General features: G+C 57.3%; 1 protein-coding gene across 9 annotated transcripts in view; it reads left to right on the top strand.

Annotated features, from left to right (window-relative positions):
- Nucleotides 1–22,903, top strand: part of INPP4A (inositol polyphosphate-4-phosphatase type I A) — a 70,268-nt gene that overhangs the window by 47,222 nt on the left and 143 nt on the right. For 2 of the 9 annotated variants that reach the window (XM_038757187.1, XM_038757186.1), the window contains 9 exons: nt 239–349; nt 2,285–2,457; nt 3,307–3,430; nt 3,671–3,797; nt 8,124–8,264; nt 9,875–9,972; nt 11,664–11,776; nt 14,286–14,440; nt 18,263–19,746. In XM_038757187.1, coding sequence (XP_038613115.1) covers nt 239–349; nt 2,285–2,457; nt 3,307–3,430; nt 3,671–3,797; nt 8,124–8,264; nt 9,875–9,972; nt 11,664–11,776; nt 14,286–14,440; nt 18,263–18,443 — 1,223 coding nt within the window. In that variant the 3' untranslated portion in view covers nt 18,444–19,746. Of the gene's footprint in view, nt 1–238; nt 350–2,284; nt 2,458–3,306; nt 3,431–3,670; nt 3,798–8,123; nt 8,265–9,874; nt 9,973–11,663; nt 11,777–14,285; nt 14,441–18,262; nt 19,747–21,532; nt 22,882–22,903 lie in introns of those variants that run through there. The other 7 variants (XM_038757193.1, XM_038757191.1, XM_038757189.1 and 4 more) reach the window with 6 other exon arrangements.

The following is a 22,903-nucleotide window of genomic DNA, read 5'->3' as shown; positions in this document are numbered from 1 at the left end:
TGCAGAGCACTGTGCTGAGGGCTCGGGAAAGTACTTTTGGACGGCGAACGGTGCCGTTCCCCGCCCACAACGAGCTCCCTGCCTGGGGGGAAACCTCGCCATCGTGTCGTGAGCTTAGCTGATCCTCGCGTCTCCCTCTCTCCTTCCCATCCCCGCTGTCTCCCTCCCTTCCCCGCCGCCTTCCCCGTTTCCCTCTTTCTTCTTTTCCCCTCCCTCCCCGCTCCGTGTTTTCCTGCAGAAGCCCCCCCGGTAGGCGCGCCCGTCTGCTGCTCCCTGCCCGCGCTCTGCTTTCCAGGCCAAGCGGCGTCCGTGCTCGGCAGGGACAACGGGCTCGGTGCCGTAACGCGAGGTACTATCTCTTCCCGGTCGCTCCGGCAGACCCCGGGGACTCCTCGGTCCCCCCGGAGCGAGGGACGGGGGGCAGAGGTTAGGGAGTTGGCGGGCCGGAGGCCGCCAGGCGGAAGCGGAAGGCGGCCCACGTCACGGAGGCCTTGGAAACCGGGGGAACGAAGGACGCTTTATTAAAAACGGACTCCGTTGAGCGCTTCCGCTGTACTGAGCGCCGAGGTCACGTTAGGCACGGTCTCAATCCCCGTCTGGCGGAGCGGCTTTAGAACCCAGGCCCTCTGATTCCCGGGCCCCGGCTCTACCCACTAGGCCCCGCGGAGCCTCTTTGGGGGGGTCTGGGTCGTCCCTCAGGCCTTCATCCCTCTCTCGGGATCCCGCATCCGATGGGTGGCATCCGTCGAGCGCCTCCCGGGCGCTGGGAACGCGGGAAAGTCAGCCGAATGTACCTTCCCCGCCCTATCCGAACCCTCGGATGGGAAGAGCCGGAGCCAGCCTAGGTGAAATGACGGCAATCGGCAAGGCGCTTTTTCCGTGCCAGGCACCGCGCTCAGGAAGCACTGGGGTCGATAGAAGCTAAGCAGGTCAGACGCCGTCCCCGTCCCGGGGCCTTGTGCGAGACCGCCCGGGGATTACATCCTCAGCGGGAAACTTTGGCCCTGCCTGGGAAATGGGCAGCACGGATGAAGGCGTAAATTCCGCGTGCCTACGTGAAGATCAGAGTCCGTGCGCGGGGAGAGGACGGGAGGCCGACCCGTGCAGACGTAAAGGTTGGCGTGCGTGCGCCGGGAGAGGTTGGGCGGCCGAATGCCGGACTCCTCACGTGAACGGGTAACCCGGGAGGATGGCTTTAATGAAGGGAGGGATTCGGGCCGCCGTCCGGAAGCTCCGGATTGGGATACGGCCCGCAGGGGGACATTCCCGCCACGGAGCCGAGGGCGTCCGGAGCCGTCGGTTACCCGGGGGTCGCTCGGTCCCGTGGGGGTGGTGATGCGGCATTGGGATATCCAGCGCCGCCAGGCCGAGAGAAACGTCCGGAACCCCGGGGATGGTGTGTTGGGTAGATCACCTGTAGGCAACGGGATTATGCCAGGCCAGACTGAGAAAACCACCTGCCTCTTCACTGATCCCCCGAGGGACATCTTAACCTCTCCCCCTTCAAAGACACCCCCAGCCCGGAGCCAGCCGTGGTGACGGCAAGCGTTTCCCGGAGTCTGGGCTCCCCTTCTTGCTAAAATGGGTCATCCGGGCGCAGTGAGAGCCTCTCCCGGCATCCTCCGAGGGTCACTCCCAAGGCCCCTCCGAGAGACACGCGGGGACGGCAGAGAGAGCGACGATGCCGATGCCGGCCGTCCCCCCCTGAGAAAGTCCGGGAGCCCGGGAGGGGCGGCGCGCGGGGGGACGGGAGGCCGGCCGGCCGCTGGAGAGGCCGAGACGAGGCGGAAGGAGGGCGTCCGGAGCGGAGAAGCTGTGCTTCCCGCTCTCCCCAGGCGACCTTTTAGACTGTGAGCCCACTGTTAGGTAGGGACTGTCTCTATATGTTGCCAATTTGTACTTCCCAAGCGCTTAGTACAGTGCTCTGCACATAGTAAGCGCTCAATAAATACGATTGATGATGATGATGATGACGACCTCCGGGGCCGCTCCGTCCCACTACGTCCTTTCCCCGGAAACGGAGCCGTTTCTGCCCCTCCCCGTCGACCCCCTGGGCTCAGCGCTCGGCCTCTTCCGCGTTCCCCCGGCGCTCCCTCCCTATCCAGCGGGAATCCACTGCCCGTTGTGGGGCCGGGCGGATTCCCGGAAAGCGGCCGGTCGCCGGCCTCGTCGATGGGGGGGAGACGGTTTGGTCCCTTTTTTTCGGGACCGGATTCTTCCGAGTGTACTTAGCGCCTCCGTCCCCCTCCTTTTTTGGGGGGAAACTCTCACCCCGACCCGACAGGCGAATGGAGCGAAGCCCTGTACCCCTTGCTGACGACGCTGACGGACTGCGTGGCCATGATGAGCGACAAGGCCAAGAAAGCCATGGTCTTCCTGCTGATGCAGGACAGCGCCCCGACCATCGCCGCTCACCTGAGCCTCCAGTATCGCAGGGACGTCGTCTTCTGCCAGACGGTAAGTCCAACGCTTTCGGGAACGGAGTCCCGGCTCGAAGGAACCCACCCGCTTCCCGCTCGGGGCAGGCGACTGAAACCCGGCTAAGGGGACGCGCCCGGTTAAGGAGGCGCTTCCCCGGGTGACCCCACCGGCATTTTATTCATCCAGTCGTACTTATTGAGCACGTACCGTGCGCGGCGCGCTATACTGAGCGCCTGGGAAAGTACAATAAAGCAGTAAGAGGCGGACATCGCCACGAACAGATAAAATGACAGATGCGGACGTGAAGGCCGCGGGGCCGGGAAGCGGGGAGGAGCCAAGGGAGTGAGGCGGGGCGGCGCGGAAGGGAGCGGGAGGTGAGGCTTCTACACTCTGCTTCTCCACCCTGTCTCCCGGGCGGTTTGTCGTGGGGGAGCAGCGTGGCTCGGTGGAAAGAGCCCGGGCTCTGGAGTCCGGGGTCACGGGTTCAAATCCCGGCTCCGCCAACGGTCAGCTGGGTGACTTCGGGCAAGGCGCTTCCACTTCTCCGGGCCGCAGCGGCCTCATCTGGAAAATGGGGATGGAGACCGTGAGCCCCACGTGGGCCAGCCTGATCACCCCAGTGCTCGACAAATACCATCATTAGTCAAGCGCTCTGCACGCCGTAAGGGCTCGGTAAATACGATTGGATGAATGAGGGATCATCATCAATCGTATTTATTGAGCGCTTCCGGCGTGCAGAGCGCTGTACTAAGCGCTTGGGAAGGACAAGCTGGCAACATATAGAGACGGTCCCCACCCAACAGTGGGCTCACGGTCTAAAAGAGGTGACGGCCGAGGCCCTCTCCCCTCCAAGCGCCGCCTCTCTCTTTCCTCGGCCCGGACCAGCTGACGGCCCTGATTTGCGGCTTCATTATCAAGCTGAGGAACTGCCTCCGCGAGGACGGGTTTCTGCGGCAGCTGTACACCATCGGCCTCCTGGCCCAGTTCGAGAGCCTCCTGAGCACGTACGGTGAGAACGGGGGGCCGCTGGCCGGCTGGCGGATCCCCTTGGGTCACCCCCTCCCAGGCGCTTAGACCGGTCCCCTTCACCTACTGAGCGCCCCGTCGATCCACGGGCCGGCGAAACCCGTGTCCTCGGCCCGTCGGAGAGGTGGCGGAGGCCAGCTCCGTCCCGAGAGGCGGCTCCGGCCGAAGCCGCTCAGGTGGAGACGGCGCGGGCGAATCCCGTTTTTTCCCTCCGTGTCCCCAGGGGAGGAGCTGGCCATGCTGGAAGACATGAGTCTGGGCATCATGGATTTGCGCAACGTGACCTTCAAAGTGACGCAGGCCACCTCGAACGCCTCCTCGGACATGTTGCCCGTCATCACGGGAAACCGGTAAAGGCAAGCCGCCCGGGGCCGGCCGCGGGGGAGGTGAACCGGGAAGCCGGACGCCGGGGGCCCCACCCGATTTGCCCCCGTCCGTCCCGGCGCTCGGAACGGTGCCGGACGCGTAGCGAGCGCTCCGCGATTCCCATCTTCCTTATCCTTAGTACGAGGCGCTTAGAGGGGAGCTGGACTGAGAGATGATTTACGAGGAGTGGAAGCGGAAGGAAGCAGGGATCGGATAGCGATGAGAAGTGATGAGTGTCTGTGTCTAATATAGGTATATATTGGACACAGTCCCTCTCCTAACGTTTTAGTCAACCTATATACTGTATATAACAATTATGAATGAATAGAATAGAAATTTATATATATATATATATACATACATATATATGACACAGTCTCTCTCCTAACGTTTTAGTCAACCTATATACTGTATATAACAGAATTATGAATGAATAGAATAGAAATATATATATATGTATGTTGGACACAGTCCCTCTCCTAACGTTTTAGTCATCCTGTGTACTGTATATAACAGAATTATGAGTGAATAGAATAGAAATTTATATATATATATATACATATATATAGGACACAGTCCCTCTCCTAACGTTTTAGTCAGCCTATGTACTGTATATAACAGAATTATGAGTGAATAGAATAGAAATTTATATATATATATATTGGACACAGTCCCTCTCCTAATGTTTTAGTCAACCTATATACTGTATATAACAGAATTATGAGTGAATAGAATAGAAATTTATATATATATATGTTGGACACAGTTCCTCTCCTAACGTTTTAGTCAACCTATATACTGTATATAACAGAATTATGAATGAATAGAATAGAAATTTATATATATATATGTTGGACACAGTCCCTCTCCTAATGTTTTAGTCAACCTATATACTGTATATAACAGAATTATGAATGAATAGAATAGAAATATATGTATGTATATAGGACACAGTCCCTCTCCTAACCTTTTAGTCAACCTATATACTGTATATAACAGAATTATGAATGAATAGAATAGAAATTTACATGTATATATATATGTGTTGGACACAGTCCCTCTCCTAATGTTTTAGTCAACCTATATACTGTATATAACAGAATTATGAATGAATAGAATAGAAGTTTATATATATATATATATATATGTTGGACACAGTTCCTCTCCTAACGTTTTAGTCAACCTATATACTGTATATAACAGTATAAGAGTATATTACATACATATATATTAATTTCTATTCTATTCATTCATAATTATGTTATATACAGTATACATGTTGATATATATGTGTATGTATGTATGTGTATATATATACATATATATGTGTGTATGCACATATATGTATACGTGTGTGTGTGTGTGTGTGTGTGTGTGTGTGTGTATGTGTATATATGTATATATGTATATATATGTATATAGGTCGGACACAGTCCCTCTCCTAACATTATATGTGTGAGTCTGTGTCTAATATCTGTTGTTGGGTAGGGACCGTCTCTGTGTTGTCAATTTGTCCTTCCCAAGCGCTTAGTACAGTGCTCTGCACACAGTAAGCGCTCAGTAAATGCGATTGAATGAGAAACAGTGTGGCTCAATGGAAGGAGCCTGGGCTTTGGAGTCAGAGGTCATGGGTTCAAGTCCCGGCTCCGCCAACTGTCAGTTGTGTGACTTTGGGCAAGTCACTTCACTTCTCTGGGCCTCAGTTCCCTCATCTGGAAAATGGGGATTAAAACTGTGAGCCCCCGTTGGGACAACCTGATCATCTTGCAACCTCCCCAGCGCTTAGAAAAGCACTTTGCACATAGTAAGCACTTAACAAGTACCATTATTATTATTATTGTTATTATTATTATAGCGAGGGATTGCCTCGACATGGATGTGATTCCAGGAAAAATCATTTACCATAACTACGAACTTATGTATTTATATCCATTCTCCGTTCTTTTTTTTTTTTTTCTTAAATGGTATCAGATAAATGCTTTCTACGTGGCAGGCACTGTCTTTCTGTATTTCTAGCCAGCCTTAATCCCGTTTTTTTTTTTTATCCTAAACGGTATCTGTTAAACGCTGAATACGTGCCAGGCAAAATCGTTTAACACGACTGTGCCATTATGTATTTTTAGCCAGCCTTAATTCCGTTCTTTTTTTCCCTAAACAGTATCTGTTAAATCTGTTAAACGCTCATTACTTGCCAGGAAAAATCGTTTAACACGACTATGCCGTTATGTATTTTTAGCCAGCCTTAATTCTGTTTTTTTTTTTCCTAAACGGTATCAGTTAAGCGCTCATTACGTGCCAGGCAAAATCGTTTAACATGACTATGCTGTTATGTATTTTTAGCCAGCCTTAATTCCTTTTTTTTCCCCCTAAACGGTATCTGTTAAGCGCTCATTACGTGCCAGGCAAAATCGTTTAACATGACTATGCCGTTATGTATTTTTAGCCAGCCTTAATTCCGTTTTTTTTTTCCCCTAAATGGTATCTGTTAAACGCTCATTACGTGCCAGGCAAAATCGTTTAACATGACTATGCTGTTATGTATTTTTAGCCAGCCTTAATTCCGTTTTTTTTCCCCTAAACGGTATCTGTTAAACGCTCATTACGTGCCAGGCAAAATCGTTTCACACGACTATGCCGTTATATACTTTTAGCCAGCCTTAATTCCATTTTTTTTTCCTAAATGGTATCTGTTAAACGCTTATGTATTTTTAGCCAGCCTTAATTCCATTTTTTTTCCTAAATGGTATCTGTTAAACGCTTGTTACGTGCCAGGCAAAATCGTTTAACACGACTATGCCGTTATGTATTTTTAGCCAGCCTTAATTCCATTTTTTTTTCCTAAATGGTATCTGTTAAATGCTCGTTACGTGCCAGGCAGAGTGGTTTAACACGACTATGCCGTTATGTCTTTTTAGCCAGCCTTAATTCCGTTTTTTTTTTTCTAAATGGTATCTGTTAAGCGCTCATTACGTGCCAGGCAAAATCGTTTAACACGACTATGCCGTTATGTATTTTTAGCCAGCCTTAATTCCATTTTTTTTTCCTAAACGGTATCTGTTAAGCGCTCATTACGTGCCAGGCAAAATCATTTAACACGACTATGCCGTTATGTATTTTTAGCCAGCCTTAATTCCATTTTTTTCCTAAACGGTATCTGTTAAACGCTCGTTACGTGCCAGGCAAAATGTTTTAACACGACTATGCCGTTATGTATTTTTAGCCAGCCTTAATTCTGTTTTTTTTTCCTAAACGGTATCTATTAAACGCTCATTACGTGCCAGGCAAAATCGTTTAACACGACTATGCTGTTATGTATTTTTAGCCAGCCTTAATTCCATTTTTTTTTCCTAAGCGGTATCTGCTAAGCGCTCATTACGTGCCAGGCAAAATCATTTAACACGACTATGCCGTTATGGATTTTTAGCCAGCCTTAATTCCATTTTTTTCCTAAACGGTATCTGTTAAACGCTCGTTACGTGCCAGGCAAAATGTTTTAACACGACTATGCCGTTATGTCTTTTTAGCCAGCCTTAATTCCGTTTTTTTTTTTCTAAACGGTATCTGTTAAGCGCTCATTACGTGCCAGGCAAAATCGTTTAACACGACTATGCCTTAATGGATTTTTAGCCAGCTTTAATTCCATTTTTTTTTCCTAAACAGTATCTGTTAAGCGCTCATTACGTGCCAGGCAAAATCGTTTAACACGACTATGCCGTTATGTATTTTTAGCCATCCTTAATTCCATTTTTTTTTTCCTAAACGGTATCTGTTAAGCGCTCATTACGTGCCAGGCAAAATCATTTGACACGACTATGCCGCTATGGATTTTTAGCCGGCCTTAATTCCCGTTTTTTTTTCCTAAGCGGTATCTGTTAAACGCTCGCTACGTGCCAGGCATTGCGTTAAGCACCGGTTTACGCTCCTGGGTATATCCGAGACGATCCGGTTGGGCCACGCGGGGCTCGCGGTCTTAATCCCCGTTTTCCCGGTGTGGGCACCGAGTCCCAGAGAAGCCAAGTGACTCGCCCGCGGTTACGGGATTGGAAGCCCGCTTTTCCCATCCCTCTAGGCCCCGCCGCTTCGATTCCCACGCGCTCGTGAGGGCAGGAATGGGTAGAAGATGTCAGAGCTTGGGGGGCGGCCGTTGGGCGGGCTCGGCTTGGCCGTCGTAACGGTGACAACTGCGGTACCCGCCGGGCGCCTCGCTGAGCGCCAGGCAGACGGCGTCGGGAAGGCGCGAGGGAAGGCTTCCCGGCGGCGTTGGGCTTCGCTCCCCGACGGCCCCGCGCGTCCCCTTCTCTCCTCCCCAGCGACGGCTTCAACGTGCGGATCCCGCTGCCCGGCAGCCTGTTCGACGTCCTGCCCCGCGAGATCCAGAGCGGCATGTTGCTCCGGGTGCAGCCCGTCCTCTTCAACGTGGGCATCAACGAGCAGCAGACCCTCGCGGAGAAGTACGACTCCGGGCCCGAGGCCGCCCCGGGCCTCGCTTTTCACGTCCGGGAAACGGGGATGGAGACCGTGAGCCCCCCGCGAGACAGGGCCCGGTTTGCCCGCGGCCGCCCCGGCGCTTAGTTCGGTGCCTGGCACGTAGTAAGCGCTTAACCCGTACCGTTTTTAGTCCGACTACTGGGCCTGGGCATCCGACTGGGAACGCCGCCTTCTTCCGCAGCCCCCTCAAAACCCTAAAGAGTTGGAGCGCACGCGGCCCTGTGAACCAGGGCCGCAAAACTCAATCCCACCCGTCAGTCTTCAATAATAATAATAATAATGGCATTTATTAAGGGCTTACTATGTGCAAAGCACTGTTCTAAGCGCTGGGATCAGGTTGTCCCACAGGGGGGCTCGCAGTCTTCATCCCGTTTCCAGATGAGGGAACTGAGGCCCAGAGAAGGGAAGTGACTTGCCCCCAGTCACACGGCTGACGAGTGGTGGAGCCGGGATTTCATCATCATCAATCGTACTTATTGAGCGCTTACTGTGTGCAGAGCACTGTACTAAGCGCTCGGGAAGTACAAATTGGCAACATATAGAGACAGTCCCTACCCAGCAGTGGGCTCACAGTCTAAAAGGGGGAGACAAAAGCAAACATACTAACAAAATAAAATAGAATAGATATGTACAAGTAAAATAAATAGAGTAATAAATATGTACAAACATATACATATATACAGGTGCTGTGGGGAAGGGAAGGAGGTAAGATGAGGGGGATGGAGAGGGGGATTTGAACCCATGACCTCGGACTCCAAAGCCCGGGCTCTTCCCGCCGAGCCACACTGCTTCTCTAGCCTCGGCAAGGGCCGGGGCGGACGAGCGGACGAGAGAAAGTCTTTTTCCTCAACGGTACCGGTTACGCGCCGTCCGTGTGTCAAACCCGGGACTGGGCGCCGCGGGAGAGATTCGCGATGATCGGATCCCACGTGGGGCTCACGGTCCGAGTCGGGGGCAGGGTAGGTTTGGCGGAGGAGGAAACTGAGGCACGGAGAAGTGACGCGACACTGGCCAACGATTCCCCCCTCTCTCATGGGTCAGTGAGACAGTTGACCCTTCACATCTCCCCCGGCGGGAAGAGTTGTCCGCAGCTGCCGCCCCCCGGGAACACGTCAACCGATCCGTCACTGGGATCTAATAATAATAATTTTGGTATTTAAGCGCTTAGTATGTGCAATGCACTGTTCTAAGCGCTGGGGAGGATACAAGGTGATCAGGTTGGCCCACGGGGGGCTCACAATCCTAATCCCCATTTTCCAGATGAGGGAACTGAGGCGCGGAGAAGTGAAGTGACGCGCCCAGAGTCACACAGCTGACACGCGGCGCAGTCGGGATTTGAACCCGTGACCTCTGACTCCGAAGCCCGGGCTCTTTCCACTGAGCCACGCTGCTTCTCGCTGCGCTTAGAGCTGTGCCCGCGCGGCACAGATTTCCGCAATGCCGACGGGCTTCCCCACCAGGGCGGCGGGAATCCGGGCCCGGAAAGCCGGGCCGGGGTTCGGGAAACCAACCCCCGTTCCTCCGGGGGTCGTGATCCTAACGGATTTCCGTCGTTCCCTTCCCGTTCCCAAAGGTTCGGAGACACGTCGCTGCAGGAGGTTATCAACGTGGAGAGTTTAGTGCGACTGAATTCCTACTTTGAGCAGTTCAAGGAAGTGCTCCCGGAAGACTGTGAGTATTTCACTCGGGAACGCGAGTTTTTTAAGGAGGCTTCTCGTCTGCCTGGAAACGGCGCTCTCCGTTGAGGAAACCGAGGCACAGGGAAGTGAAGCGCCTCTTTTATCAATCAATCAGTCAATCGTATTGATTGAGCGCTTACTATGTGCAGAGCACTGTACTAAGTGCTTGGGAAGTACAAGTTGGCAACATAGAGAGACGGTCCCTACCCAACAGTGGGCTCACAGTCTAGAAGGGGGGGTCTGTTAAGCACTTACTCAGTGTCTGACGCCGTTTTAAGACCTGGGGTAGGTCCGGTTAATAATAATAATAATGATAATAATAATAACGGCATTTATTATTATTATTAGCTAAATAAATTAGCTAAATTATTATTAGCTAAATAAATATTATTTATTATTAGCTAGCTCTCTTCCTCCCTTCAAGGCCCTGCTGAGAGCTCACCTCCTCCAGGAGGCCTTCCCAGACTGAGCCCCTTCCTTCCTCTCCCCCTCGTCTCCCTCTCCATCCCCCCCATCTTACCTCCTTCCCTTCCCCACAGCACCTGTATATATGTATATATGTTTGTACAGATTTATTACTCTATTTATTTATTCTACTTGTACATATCTATTCTATGTACTTTATTTTGTTAGTATGTTTGGTTTTGTTCTGTCTCCCCCTTTTAGACTGTGAGCCCACTGTTGGGTAGGGACTGTCTCTGGATGTTGCCAATTTGGACTTCCCAAGCGCTTAGTACAGTGCTGTGCACATAGTAAGCGCTCAATAAATACGATTGATTGATTGATTGATTAAGGGCTTACTACGTGCCAAGCGCCGTTCTTAGCGCCGGGGAGGTTACAAGGCGATCAGGTTGTCCCACGTGGGGCTCACCGTCTCCATCCCCATTTTACAGACGAGGGAACTGAGGCCCAGAGAAGTGACTGGCCCAAAGCCACACAGCTGGCAGTTGGCGGAGCCGGGATTTGAACCCACGACCTCTGACCCCAAAGCCCGGGCTCTTCCCGCGGAGCCACGCTGCTTACGGAGTCATCGGCTCCGCTGAGCGCGGAGGCCCCCAAAAACGCGGTTATCCTCCCTGCGGAGGGAAGGCTTTTGGTTGCTTGGAAGTGTTGTGAGCCCACTGTCGGGTAGGGACCGTCTCTATATGTTGCCAACTTGGACTTCCCAGGCGCTTAGTACAGTGCTCTGCACACAGTAAGCGCTCAATAAATACGATTGAATGAATGAATAATAAATAATTCACAAATCGTAATTAGGGGATTTGCCGAGCGTTTATTAGGCGCCAGGCGCCGTGCTAAGCGCCGGGGCGGTTCCGATCAAATGGGGTCAGACGCCGTCTCCATCCCTATTTTACAGACGAGGTAACCGAGGCCCGGAGGAGCCGAGTGACTTACCCAAGGCCACACAGCAAGCAGGCGGCAGAGCCGGGATTAGATTCCCAGGCCGGCGCTGCTTCTCCCAGTAGGATGCTTTCTGGGAACGGTTTTTTGGTGGAGATGTGGGGTTTTTTTGAAGGATTTGTACTGAGCTTACGGACCACGGGCCGCGCGCTCAACCAAAGCGCCGAGGGGGACGTCAGATCGGTCCCACGCGGGGCTCCCGGCCGAATAAAGCCCGGCGCGTGCCGGACGCCGAGCAGACGCCATCGCCGCGAGTACCGTTCGGGTTTTCCCTCCTTTCAGGTCTACCTCGATCTCGGAGTCAGACCTGCTTGCCTGAACTGCTGCGTTTCCTGGGGCAGAACGTGCACGCCCGGAAGAATAAGAACGTGGATATCCTGTGGCAGGCCGCCGAGGTATCCGTCGGGAAGGGCGGGAAGGCCGGGGCCTCGTTCGCGGGGCGGCCGAGACCCCCGGGGCCCCGTCGAACCTAGCGGGGACAGAGCTCTGTATTTGAATAATTACGGTATCCGTGCCGGGTTGGACACGGGGCGAGCCCGATGTCCCGCGTGGGATTAATAATGATAATAATAATAATAACAGCATTTATTAAGCGCTCACTATGTGCCAAGCACTGTTCTAAGCACTAGGGAGGTACAAGGTGATCAGGTTGTCCCATGGAGGGCCCGCAGTCTTCATCCCCATTTGACAGATGAGGTAACCGAGGCACAGTGACTCGCCCAAAGTCCGGTAGTCTGGTAGACTACCAGCCGTTAAGTGAGGTTGCCCGTTCTCCCTCCTCCTTAGACCGGGCGGCCCTTGCGGGACTGGGGCCGTGGCTAATTCGATTCATTCGCACTCGCCCCCAACGCTTAGAACAGCGTCTTCATTCATTCATTCATTCAGTCAGTCGCATTTATTGAACGCTTACTGTGTGCAGAGCACTGTACTAAGCGCTTGGGAAGTCCAAGTTGGCAACAGCTAGAGACGGTCCCTACCCGACAGCGGGCTCACAGTCTAGAAGGGGGAGAGGGACAACGAAACAGAACATGTTAACAAAATAAAATAAATAGAATAGATATGTACAAGTAAAATAAATAGAGTAATAAATGTGTACGAACATATATACGGGTGCGGAGGGTGCGAACACGGACATAAATGTGCCGAGAGAATCTCGGGGGATCAGATTGTTTCTAGCCTGTGAGCCCGCTGTTGGGTAGGGACCGTCTCTAGAAGTTGCCAACTTGGACTTCCCAAGCGCTTAGTACAGTGCTCTGCACGCAGTAAGCGCTCAATAAATACGATTGAATGAATGAATTGTTCTGTTCTCAGTAACAGATACCTGTCCCAAGTGGCTTCTTGGGATTCTTGGGATTAATAATAATATCCCCGGCGTCTCGGGGATAATAATAATGATGGCATTTATTAAGCACTTAATAATAATGATGGCGTTTATTAGGCGCTTACTATGTGGAAAGCACTGTTCTGAGTGCTGGGGAGGATACAAGGTGATCAGGTTGTCCCACGAGGGGATCACAATCTTCATCCCCATTTGCCAGATGAGGTCACTGAGGCCCAGAGAAGTGAAGTGACTTGCCCAGAGTCACCCAGCTGATAATTGGCAGAGCCGGGATTTGAACCCGTGACCTCTGACTCCAAAGCCCGGGCTCTTTCCACCGAGCCACGCTGCTTCTCTATGTACAAAGCACTGTTCTAAGCGCTGGGGAGGATACAAGGTGATCAGGTTGTCCCACAGGGGGGCTCCCAGTCTTCATCCCCATTTTCCAGATGAGGTCACTGAGGCCCAGAGAAGTGAAGTGACTTGCCCAAAGTCACCCAGCCGACAAGTGGCGGAGCCGGGATTTGAACCCGTGACCTCTGACTCCAAAGCCCGGGCTCTTTCCACCGAGCCATGCTGCTTCTTTATGTACTGGGGTGGATACAAGGTCATCTGGTTGTCCCACGGAGGGGGGGGGGCTCCCAGTCTTCATCCCCATTTTCCAGACGAGGGAACTGAGGCCCAGAGAAGTGACTTAGTCCAGTGCTCTGCACACAGTAAGGGCTCAATAAATACGATTGACCGATTGACTTGCCCGAAGTCACCCAGCCGATAAGTGGCGGAGCCGGGATTCGAATGCGGGGATCATCATCATCATCAATCGTATTTATTGAGCGCTTACTATGTGCAGAGCACTGTACTAAGCGCTTGGGGAGTACAAATTGGCAACATATAGAGACAGTCCCTACCCAACAGTGGGCTCACAGTCTAAAAGGGGGAGACAGAGAACAAAACCAAACATACTAACAAAATAAAATAAATAGAATAGATATGTACAAATAAAATAGAGTAAAAAAAATATGTACAAACATATATACATATATACAGGTGGTGTGGGGAAGGGAAGGAGGTAAGATGGGGGGATGGAGAGGGGGACGAAGGGGAGAGGAAGGAAGGGGCTCAGTCTGGGAAGGCCTCCTGGAGGAGGTGAGCTCTCAGCAGGGCCTTGAAGGGAGGAAGAGAGCGAGCTTGGTGGGATAGATATGTACAAGTAAAATAAATAAATAGAGTAATAAATATGTACAAGCATATATACATATATACAGGTGCTGTGGGGAAGGGAAGGAGGTAAGGCTGGGAGGATGGAGAGGAGGACGAGGGGGAGAGGAAGGAGGGGGCTCAGTGTGGGAAGGCCTCCTGGAGGAGGTGAGCTCTCAGGAGGGTTTTGAAGGGCGGAAGAGAGGATGACTTGGCGGATGGGCAGAGGGATTGGGGGCATTCCAGGCCCGGGGGATGACGGGGGCCGGGGGTCGACGGCGGGACGGGCGAGAGCGAGGTACGGGGAGGAGATCAGCGGCGGAGGAGCGGAGGGTGCGGGCTGCGGAGCGCTGAGGTCCCTCCCCGGGGGGTTTCCCGCTTGCTCCCAGATCTGCCGCCGACTGAACGGGGTCCGCTTCACGAGCTGCAAGAGCGCCAAAGACCGGACGGCCATGTCGGTCACCCTGGAGCAGTGCCTGATCCTCCAGCACGAGCACGGCATGGCCCCGCAAGTCTTCGCCCAGGCCCTGGACTGCATGCGGAGGTGAGACGGCCGCGCGCCTCTTCCTCCCCGCCTCCTAAACCGCAGCCGGGTCGCTGTCTCCTTCTCCCGCCCGCCGCCCGGCTCCGACCATCTTCCGGCTTGGGGGGCGCCTGCCAAATCCCCCCTTTCCCGCCGGCCGGCGCTCATTTTGCGGGACGATCCCCGGCGGGGAGGGAGCACGGGCGTCGGCGTCCCAGATATCCGGGCTCCGGGATTCCCGACCGGCCATCCCGCCCTATCCCTTCCGGGCGCTCTTTTTCGAATCCGGGGCGTCGGGGTCGCCTTTCCTCGAGCATTCCTCGAATGCTCCCCCTCGCCATCCCCGCGCCGGCCCACCGGGGTCCCGTACTCCCAAGCGGCGGGAATCCGATCCCGACTCGGAGACCGCCCCGTTTTTCCCGCCGTCCGCCGCTGCTGAAAAAAAAAGCTCCTTTTTTTTCGCACCCCCAAAAGAAAGGATAAGAAACGCAGTTCTTCGGCGCTTAGAGCGGTGCTTGGCGCGTAGTAAGCGCTTGACGAATGCCGCCGTCATCGGTTCTGAGGCTTCGGGTGTAGCTCGGCGATGCCGTGGCGCTCCGTTTCCAACGTTCGCCCCTCCCGAATGTGCCGTCCTCTCCGTCTGTCTCTTCCCCGCGCTCTCCCGAGTGTTCGGTTCTCTTATCCTTTCTGTACGTCCCCGCCGTTTGACCCTCTGACGGCATTCCCGGGCGGGGGGAGACGGGAGGCGCCGCCTCTTTGGATCCGTCGGGGGCCGGATCCGACGCCGGACCGCCCGGGGTCGGAAGGCTCCCTCGTGGGCGGGGATCGGATCCCGCCGTCGCCTTCGGCGGGCGGACTCGGTTCCCCTCTCCGACGGGCGAGGCGTGGAATCCCGGCCTGCGGGAGACGCCGTCCGGGCCCGGGAATCAAAAGTCCGTGGATTCTCATCCCGCCACCTGTCCGCTGGGCGACCCGGGGCAAGTCGCTTCACTTCTCTGAGCCTCCTTCCCCGCACCGGCGCAGGACGGGGACCGTGTCCGACCCTACCACGGCGCCTGGCACATAGCGGGCGCTCGGCCGAACGCCACCGTCAATACCGTTGCTAAAGACGTGGCTGACCGGGTGCGTTTTCCAAACGTCGCCTCCGTCAACGGATGTCGGCATTGGCGGAGGTCCGCCGGCCGTTTAGTCGGCCGGTGGTATTTATGGAGCGCCTCCTGCGCGCCGAGCGCCGCGGTCCCGGCGGACGCGTCCCCTGCCCGTAACGAGCTGAGAGTCGAGGGCAGGGGGATTTCCTCTCGGCGGCGCGGGGTCCGAGTCGATCGTACCGAGCCCGCGCCGTGTGCAGAGCACTGTGCTGAGCGCTCGGGAGAGGACGGTAGAACGGACGAGTTGACAGTCCAGAGGGGACGACCTTCGTGAACGGAAATGACAGAGAGGGACGGAAGCGGCGGGAGGGGACGAGCGGAAGACGGGCCTTCAGTCGGGCTCCGGTTGGCCGGGGGCGTCGTGCCGTCTTTTCCCTGGCGTTAGCCTGGGAGCGTTTTCCGGGCACCACGTCCGCAGGGAGCAGGATGGAAGGCCCCGACGGTATCCACCCGGGCGCCGAGTTCCCCGCGCCGCGCCCTGTGCTAGGTGGAAGATCAATCGGGATGGCTCGGGGTTCCAAGGAAGAGGGAGAAGGGGGATCGGATCCCCATTCGGCAGGTGAGGGAAACCGAGGTCCCGGGAGGCGAGGCGGCTGGCCGCGGGTCTCCCGGCCACCGGGCCGACGCGGCCTCGGGGCGACGGAAGAGCCGGCCCGCGTTCGCCGACGCTCCGGGCCGGAGGCCCGTCCGCCCCTAGGCCGGGGTCACCTCGATCGATCGTACGTATTCGTGATGTTGGTATTAAGCGCTTACTACGTGCCCAGCACCGTTGTAAGCGCTGGGGTGGATCCGAGGTCAGCAGGTTGTCCCGTGTGGGGCCCGCGATCTTAATCCCCGTTTTCCAGATGAGGGAACCGAGGCCCGGAGAAGTGAAGTGACTCGCTCGAGGTCACCCAGCTGACGAGCGGCGGGGCAGGGATTCGAACCCGCGACCTCTGACTCCGAAGCCCGGGCTCTTAGCACCGGGCCACGCCACTTCTCTTATTTTCTGGAGCGCCGCCCGGGTGCGGAGCACTGTACTAAGCGCTGGGGAGGGCGCGCTCGAACGGAGCCGGTAGACACGCTCCGCGCCCCTGAGGAATCTGGGGAGGGATTACTGGCTCTATATGTTGCCAATTTGTACTTCCCAAGCGCTTAGTACAGTGCTCTGCACACAGTAAGCGCTCAATAAATACGATTGCTGATGATAGTAGTAACGATAATTACGGCGTTCGTTCAGCGCTTACTGTGTGTCGGGCACTGTACTGAGCGCTGATGGAACGAGTATTTAGGAGGCGATCCTCGTGCAGGGCGGGGAAGTCGTTTCTGGTGTCGAATCACACCGCACTGAGGCTTTAATGATAATAATAACGGCATTTATTAAGCGCTTACTATGTGCGAAGCGCTGTTCTAAGCGCCGGGGAGGTTCCAGGGTGATGAGGTTGTCTCACGGGGGGCTCACAGTCTTAATCCCCATTTTCCAGATGAGGTCACTGGGGCCCAGAGAAGTGAAGTGGCTCGCCCAAAGTCACACGGCTGGCAAGTGGCGGAGCGGGGATTCGAACCCGTGACCTCCAACGCCCAAGCCCGGGCTCTTTCCACTGAGCCACGCTGCTTCTCTAAGCAGCCGCCGCTTCTTTAGAGGGCGAGGGGGGACCGACCCTTAACGCGGAGAAGGATGACGTGATGATGAGCCCGCTGTTGGGTAGGGACTATATGTTGCCAATTTGTACTTCCCAAGCGCTTAGTACAGTGCTCTGCACATAGTAAGCGCTCAATAAATACGATTGATGGTGATGATGATGACGAGAACAGCAACGGTTTGGGTATTTAGGGGCTTACTCTGTGCGAAGCACTGTACTAAGCCCTGGGGCAGATGCAAGATAATCCGATCCCCCGGCGGGGCTCCCGTCTTAATGCTCAGGCCCAGAGAAGCCAAGCGACTCGCCCGGGGTCACACAGCGGGCTTCGAACCCAGGTCCGTCCCCCCCAACTCCCAAGCCAAGACGTCCTCGTCGAACCCGGGGGGGGGTTTTCGCCGCCGGAGACCCTCCGTCCGGAGACGGGGCAGAACGGCCGGAGAGTCGGGTGGGATGCTCCCCGGAAAAGAGGCGGAAATCGGGAATTTGGGGGCGGCGCAGGGTTGAACCCCCGTCTCTGCTCCGAGGCGGCGGCCGGGGGAATCCAAAGCACCTCCGTCGCCCGGGAGTCCGTGAGAGGGTCAGATGCCACGGATGGTGGTTCACGTTCAGCTTGCTTTTTAGAGACCATTTCTGGGCCGCATGTGGCAGCATGGCAAGCGGGGCATGGAAATCGCGCTTGGCCAACGCAGCGAACATGGAAAACCATTCTCATTCAGCCTACACGTGTTTATTTTCGGTAGACTACAAGGGTTTTTTTTTCTTATTTTTCTCTTTATTCTCTTTCTCCCTCCTCTTTGTTTCCTCCCCCCCCCCCAACCCCGTGACCGTGCCGGTTTTGGTTTGCCGTTGCGGCAACGCTCCCTTTCCGTTCCTCATCTCCCCTCTCCCCCGTGGCTCCTTCCGTGACATTCCCCACGACCCCGGTTTTCCCGTTTATTCGACGTCTCCGTCGCGTGTCTCCCGCCGTCCCCCCCCCCCCCCGCTTTTCTTTTTCGCTTTCTCCTCCTTTTTTTTTCCCGCTGTCGGTTTGGTTTCCTCCTCTTCCCGTCTCCCGAACTCTTTCCCCTTTGCAGCGTTGGAACGCGAGAGGTAGTCACCCAGAAGAACTTGAGTGGTGCGATGCCAATCCGAGAGACCGGATTAGGCCCCGGAATCCTCTGTTCCCTCCCCTTGCTGGCGCTGAGCCCCAATCTCCTGGTTGTGTGGCTCTTCTTGAGCATCGCTTACCTGGTGGCCAAACTGCGGTGCAAGTGAAGGCCGGCTGAAAAGCCCGGTCTCCCGGGCGAGGCCCCTGGGGGCCCCGTCCGCCCCCTCGCAAGCGTTGCCCGCCTAGGACCCCCCCCACCCCGGCCTGGAGGCCGCTCCCACCTTCGGATCCGGAAGCCCCCCTCCGGGCCGCCGGCGAGGTCCCGTATTCCCGAGAGAGCGGCTCGGTCCCGAAGGGACCGGGATCTGCCGGCGGGGTTGGAAAGCGAGCGGCCCGGGGCGAGAGGAAACCCCGAGGAACGGGGAGGGTCAACCCGGACAACGGGCCGCTCGCTTTCCGCGCCGCGTTCCCGGGAGAGGGCAGCCGGCGGGTCCCCGCCTCTTTTCCGGGCTCGGAGAGGGTGGGCTGCACCCTCAGGGCAGAGACGGGCACGCCGCCGGCCACCGGGAACGGCTGGCCGCGGGCCACGGCTGGCGGGGCGCGGGGCCGGATCCGTTCGTTCGGTCCCATTCCCGTCTCGTCAGATCGGGCTACGGCACCCGTTAGCTTGGAAGGGATGTCTTCCGAAAGAGGGGATTCCCGCGGCCTCACGAGCCCCGGTAACGACAGCTCCTGCTGTCCCCGACGCCACAGTCCCGTCCCGTCCCCGCCCCTCCGGTTCCCATCCGGACACGGGCTGAGTCGGTCTCTTTCCGCCAAATCGTGGAATTCGAGGAGTCTCCGGAATCATCCTCCCGAATGAGACCGCGTCGTTCCCAGTAACCGAGCGACTCCTCGGGGCCTGTTTTTCTCCCCCGTCCCCTCGTAAGAAAAGAAACGGAGGACGGGATCCAAATCCTAAACGGCGGGCCGCGCTTCCGCCCGGCGGCCGGGAGACGGACCGGAATCCGTCTTTCCCGGCCTATCCGGGTTGCGGGCGCTCTCTCGGGAGACGTCGCCGCCCCCGGGACCGGCGTCCGCGATCCCGTTCCGGAATCCCGGAGAGGATTCAAAGCAGTAAGAGCAGAAGCCCCTTCCCCGCAGGCGCCCGGGGGAACTCGAAGCCCCGTCGCTCCTCCGCCTCGCGCCGACTCCGCGCGGAGCTCAGCGCTCGGGAGAGGCCCGGAGAGCGGAATCGGCGGACACGTTTCCCTGCCCGGAACGGGCTCCCGGCGCGGGTCGGGAGCCGTCACCCTCCCCCCCCGGGGCCCCTTCCCGAACCCTGGTGCCCCAAGAGAGGCGGCCGGGTACCCGGAGACGATGACCGGAGGAGACGGTAACCGGAAAGGTACCGGGGGACGAGGAGGGAGGAATCGGAGAAGCAGCGCGGGCCCCGGAGCCATTCGGTCGTATTTATTGAGCGCTTACTGTGTGCGGGGCGCCGTACTAAGCACCTGGAAAGTACAGTTCGGCGACAGAGGCGAGCCCTGCCCACGGCGGGCTCACGTTCTTAGAAGAGAGTCAGGAGGAGCTGGCTTCTTCCTAGCCCCTACTCCGCCACTTGCTTGCTGCCGGGTGACCTCGGGCAAGTCGCTTCCCTCCCCTGGGCCTCAGTTTCCCCGCCCGGAAAACGGGGACGGAGACCGTGAGCCCCACGGGGGACGACCTCACCGCCCCGTATCCACCCCAGCGCTTAGCACGGTGCCCGGCCCCTAGTAAGCGCTCAACGGGAGACCACGGTGATTCGTTTGATTCTCAGTGCCTCAGTTACCTCACCTGGAGAATGGGGGGTTGAGACGGTGGGGCACGGACCGTGCCCAGCCTGACGAGCTCGTCTCTATCCCGGCGCTCAGTACAGTGCCCGGCCCCTAGTAAGCGCTTAAGAAATGCCATAATTACGATCATTCTCGGTGCCTGTTACCTCCTCCGTAAAACGGGGGTTAAGATAGTGGGGCGTGGGCCGCGTCCAGCCTGACGAGCTTGTCTCTACGCCGGCGCTCAGTACAGTGCCCGGCACCCAGTAAGCGCCCAACAGAAACCATTTGGGGAAAAAACCAGCCCCGGCCCCGGTACGAATCCCCAAATGGGGTTGATGGAGGCCGCGGGGGCGGACGTCTGTCCGGATTCCAGGAGCGACGCCTCGATCCCAGCGCCCGACACGTAGTAAGCGCTCAACAAACCCCACCGTCATCTTGGTCAGCGGGTCGCGAGGAGCCTCCCCCGCGGACGTTTCCTTCCAGATCAGGGCAGCTCCCGCCAATTAATCCCACGTGGCGGCCTTGCCGGTCTATCCACCTCTCCCTCAGCCCTGCCCGGATCCGTGCTTCCTCTCCCTTCCCGGCCGGCTTCCCGATCAGTCGCTCGGCCCGTTGGGGGCCGGAGGCCCGCCTGCCGACTCTCTCGTATGGGGCTTTCCCGAGCGCGGAGCGCTCCGCACGGAGCAGGCGCCCGGCGGACGGGCCGACCCATCGAACCACCCGGGAAGTTTCCCAGAGAGAACGTGCCAGAGAATTCCCTCCTTTTCCACGTGAGCTCCCTCTCCGGGACTCGTACCCTTCGTGGAGGGCTTGGCCGACCGGCTCGCCTTTGAGGCGCCGCTCTCCCTCTCTCTTTCCCTTCCCGGACCGGCACCGGGTTTCCCGAGCGATTTTACGGCCGGTCACGCTGGAGAAGAAGCGCGCCCGGGAATTGAGCGCGGGGGCCAGTTGTGTTGATGGAAGCCCATCGGTCGGTGGTGTTTATCGAACGCCGACCGTGTGCAGGGCACCGGATTGGAGCGCTCGGGAGGGACACGCGCCCCGACGGTAGCGTAGAGGGGGAGAAGGACACGGAGAGAAATCCACAGGTGGCGGCTAGAGAACCCAAGGGGGGAAAACTCCCGGGAAGAAAGCGGCACGCGGTCGTTCCGAGCCGAAACGAATCCCACCGCGGAATCGCTCACCCGGCAGGAGTCTCGGACGCTTTCCGTCTCCGGATCGACTTTTATTTTAGCAGAACGTCCGATCCCCGCTCGGGTCTCCCGCCGCCACGGGAAGCGTCAGGCCGTCTCGGCCGGATGACCCCGGATCGCCCGAGGCCGCCGAGGGAGAATCCTTTCTCCCGCCGCTTTCTCCCCGGGGATTTTCCGCGTCGGCAGCCGGGGGGCCGATCCCGTTGCTCGGTCGTTTCGTTTGGGGCCGTCTTTACTGCTGTCATTCTCTGTGCTTGTCTTCCCCAGCGAAGGTTGTCGCCGCGAAAATACCATGAAGAACGTTGGCTGTCGCAAGTACGCGTTTAATTCCCTGCAGCTGAAAGCTTTCCCCAAGCATTACAGACCTCCCGAAGGAACTTACGGAAAAGTCGAGACCTAGGCCGCGCGGGGCCCGGGGTCCGAGGCGCCGCCGTTCCCGGGGTGCGCGTGCGCGACAGGAATTCGGCAGGAAGACCCGGCCTCAGCGTACCTTTCCCTAGAGCCGACGGAGCGGGCGGTGGCGGCCCGTGGGAGACGGGAGGGGCCGACGACCGCCCTTCCCGGCCGGCCTCCGGCGACCTGCCGTCCGCACGGAACACCCGGCCTCTCCGTTCCCCCCGGAGGGCGAGGACGGCCCGGGGAATCTCGACTCCGCGGGGGCGGGAAGAGGACGGCGAGTCGGGGGTGGGGGGGACGGAGCCGGAACAAGCCGCGGGCGTCGATTACGCGGTCGCCGGCCTCGGGGGCGGGAACCTCGCGGCGCCGTCCATCCCGGCGTTCCTCCCGGACCCGCCCCCCCTCTCCGGGAAGGACGCTGCCGAGCCGGAATGAAGGGACCCCGGGCGTTTCCGGAGCAGACGTGCCGTCGGGGGATTTCCCTCTCCTTGCTGCGGGTGAGGTGAGCGTGGTTGCTTAAAAAGAAAAAAAGAATCCGGGACGTCGGGAGCGAGATCCTCCTCCAGTGGTTCTGACGGACGCAGGAGCATCCTCTTGGGAAGTCCGCCCTCCTCGACGCGTTTCCGTTGCCCGCCCTCCCCTCCTCACGCCCGCGAACGGCTGGAGTCCGCCTCCCCGGCGCCCGAAAGCACTCCCGAAACCGGCGGCCCGAACTGCAGGGTTTCTCCGACTTCGGAGGACTCGCCGTCCCGTTCCCAAGGCCCTCGCGGCCGGAGTCCCGCCGTGGGGCCGGGACCGCGATCCGCGGGCGGCGATGCTCTTCCCCCGCTCGCCCCTCGGAAAACGCCTCGGGATCCCTCCGCCCCTCGGCGCTGGCGACGCTCCCCTGCCAGACGGCGACCCGGGCCGGCGGCGGGACGCGACGGAAGGCCGAAGGGCGAAGGATCCGAAGGCGAGCGGGACCTTTCGGAGTCGCTCTTCCCGATGGGATTTTTTTTCCCCCAGACGATCCCCGGAGCCCCGGGGATCCCCTCCCCCTAAACGGACGGCCGCCGCGGTTTCCGAGAGCGTTCATTTGTACGTGGGTGTCCGTGGGCGTATGTAACGGCTCGCCGGGCGGCGGGACGGAGCCGGCCGGGTGCTCCTCGGGGCCGGGTGTATCTATCTCTGTGGATATGCGTGAAATAAACGATATCATATCGGCGTCCCGGTGTTGGAGACGGCGCCCGGCGAGTCCTCTCC

Source organism: Tachyglossus aculeatus, chromosome 15 (assembly GCF_015852505.1).
Source record: "Tachyglossus aculeatus isolate mTacAcu1 chromosome 15, mTacAcu1.pri, whole genome shotgun sequence".
Lineage (NCBI taxonomy): Eukaryota > Metazoa > Chordata > Mammalia > Monotremata > Tachyglossidae > Tachyglossus > Tachyglossus aculeatus.
This window is presented reverse-complemented; position numbering and strand designations above follow the sequence as displayed.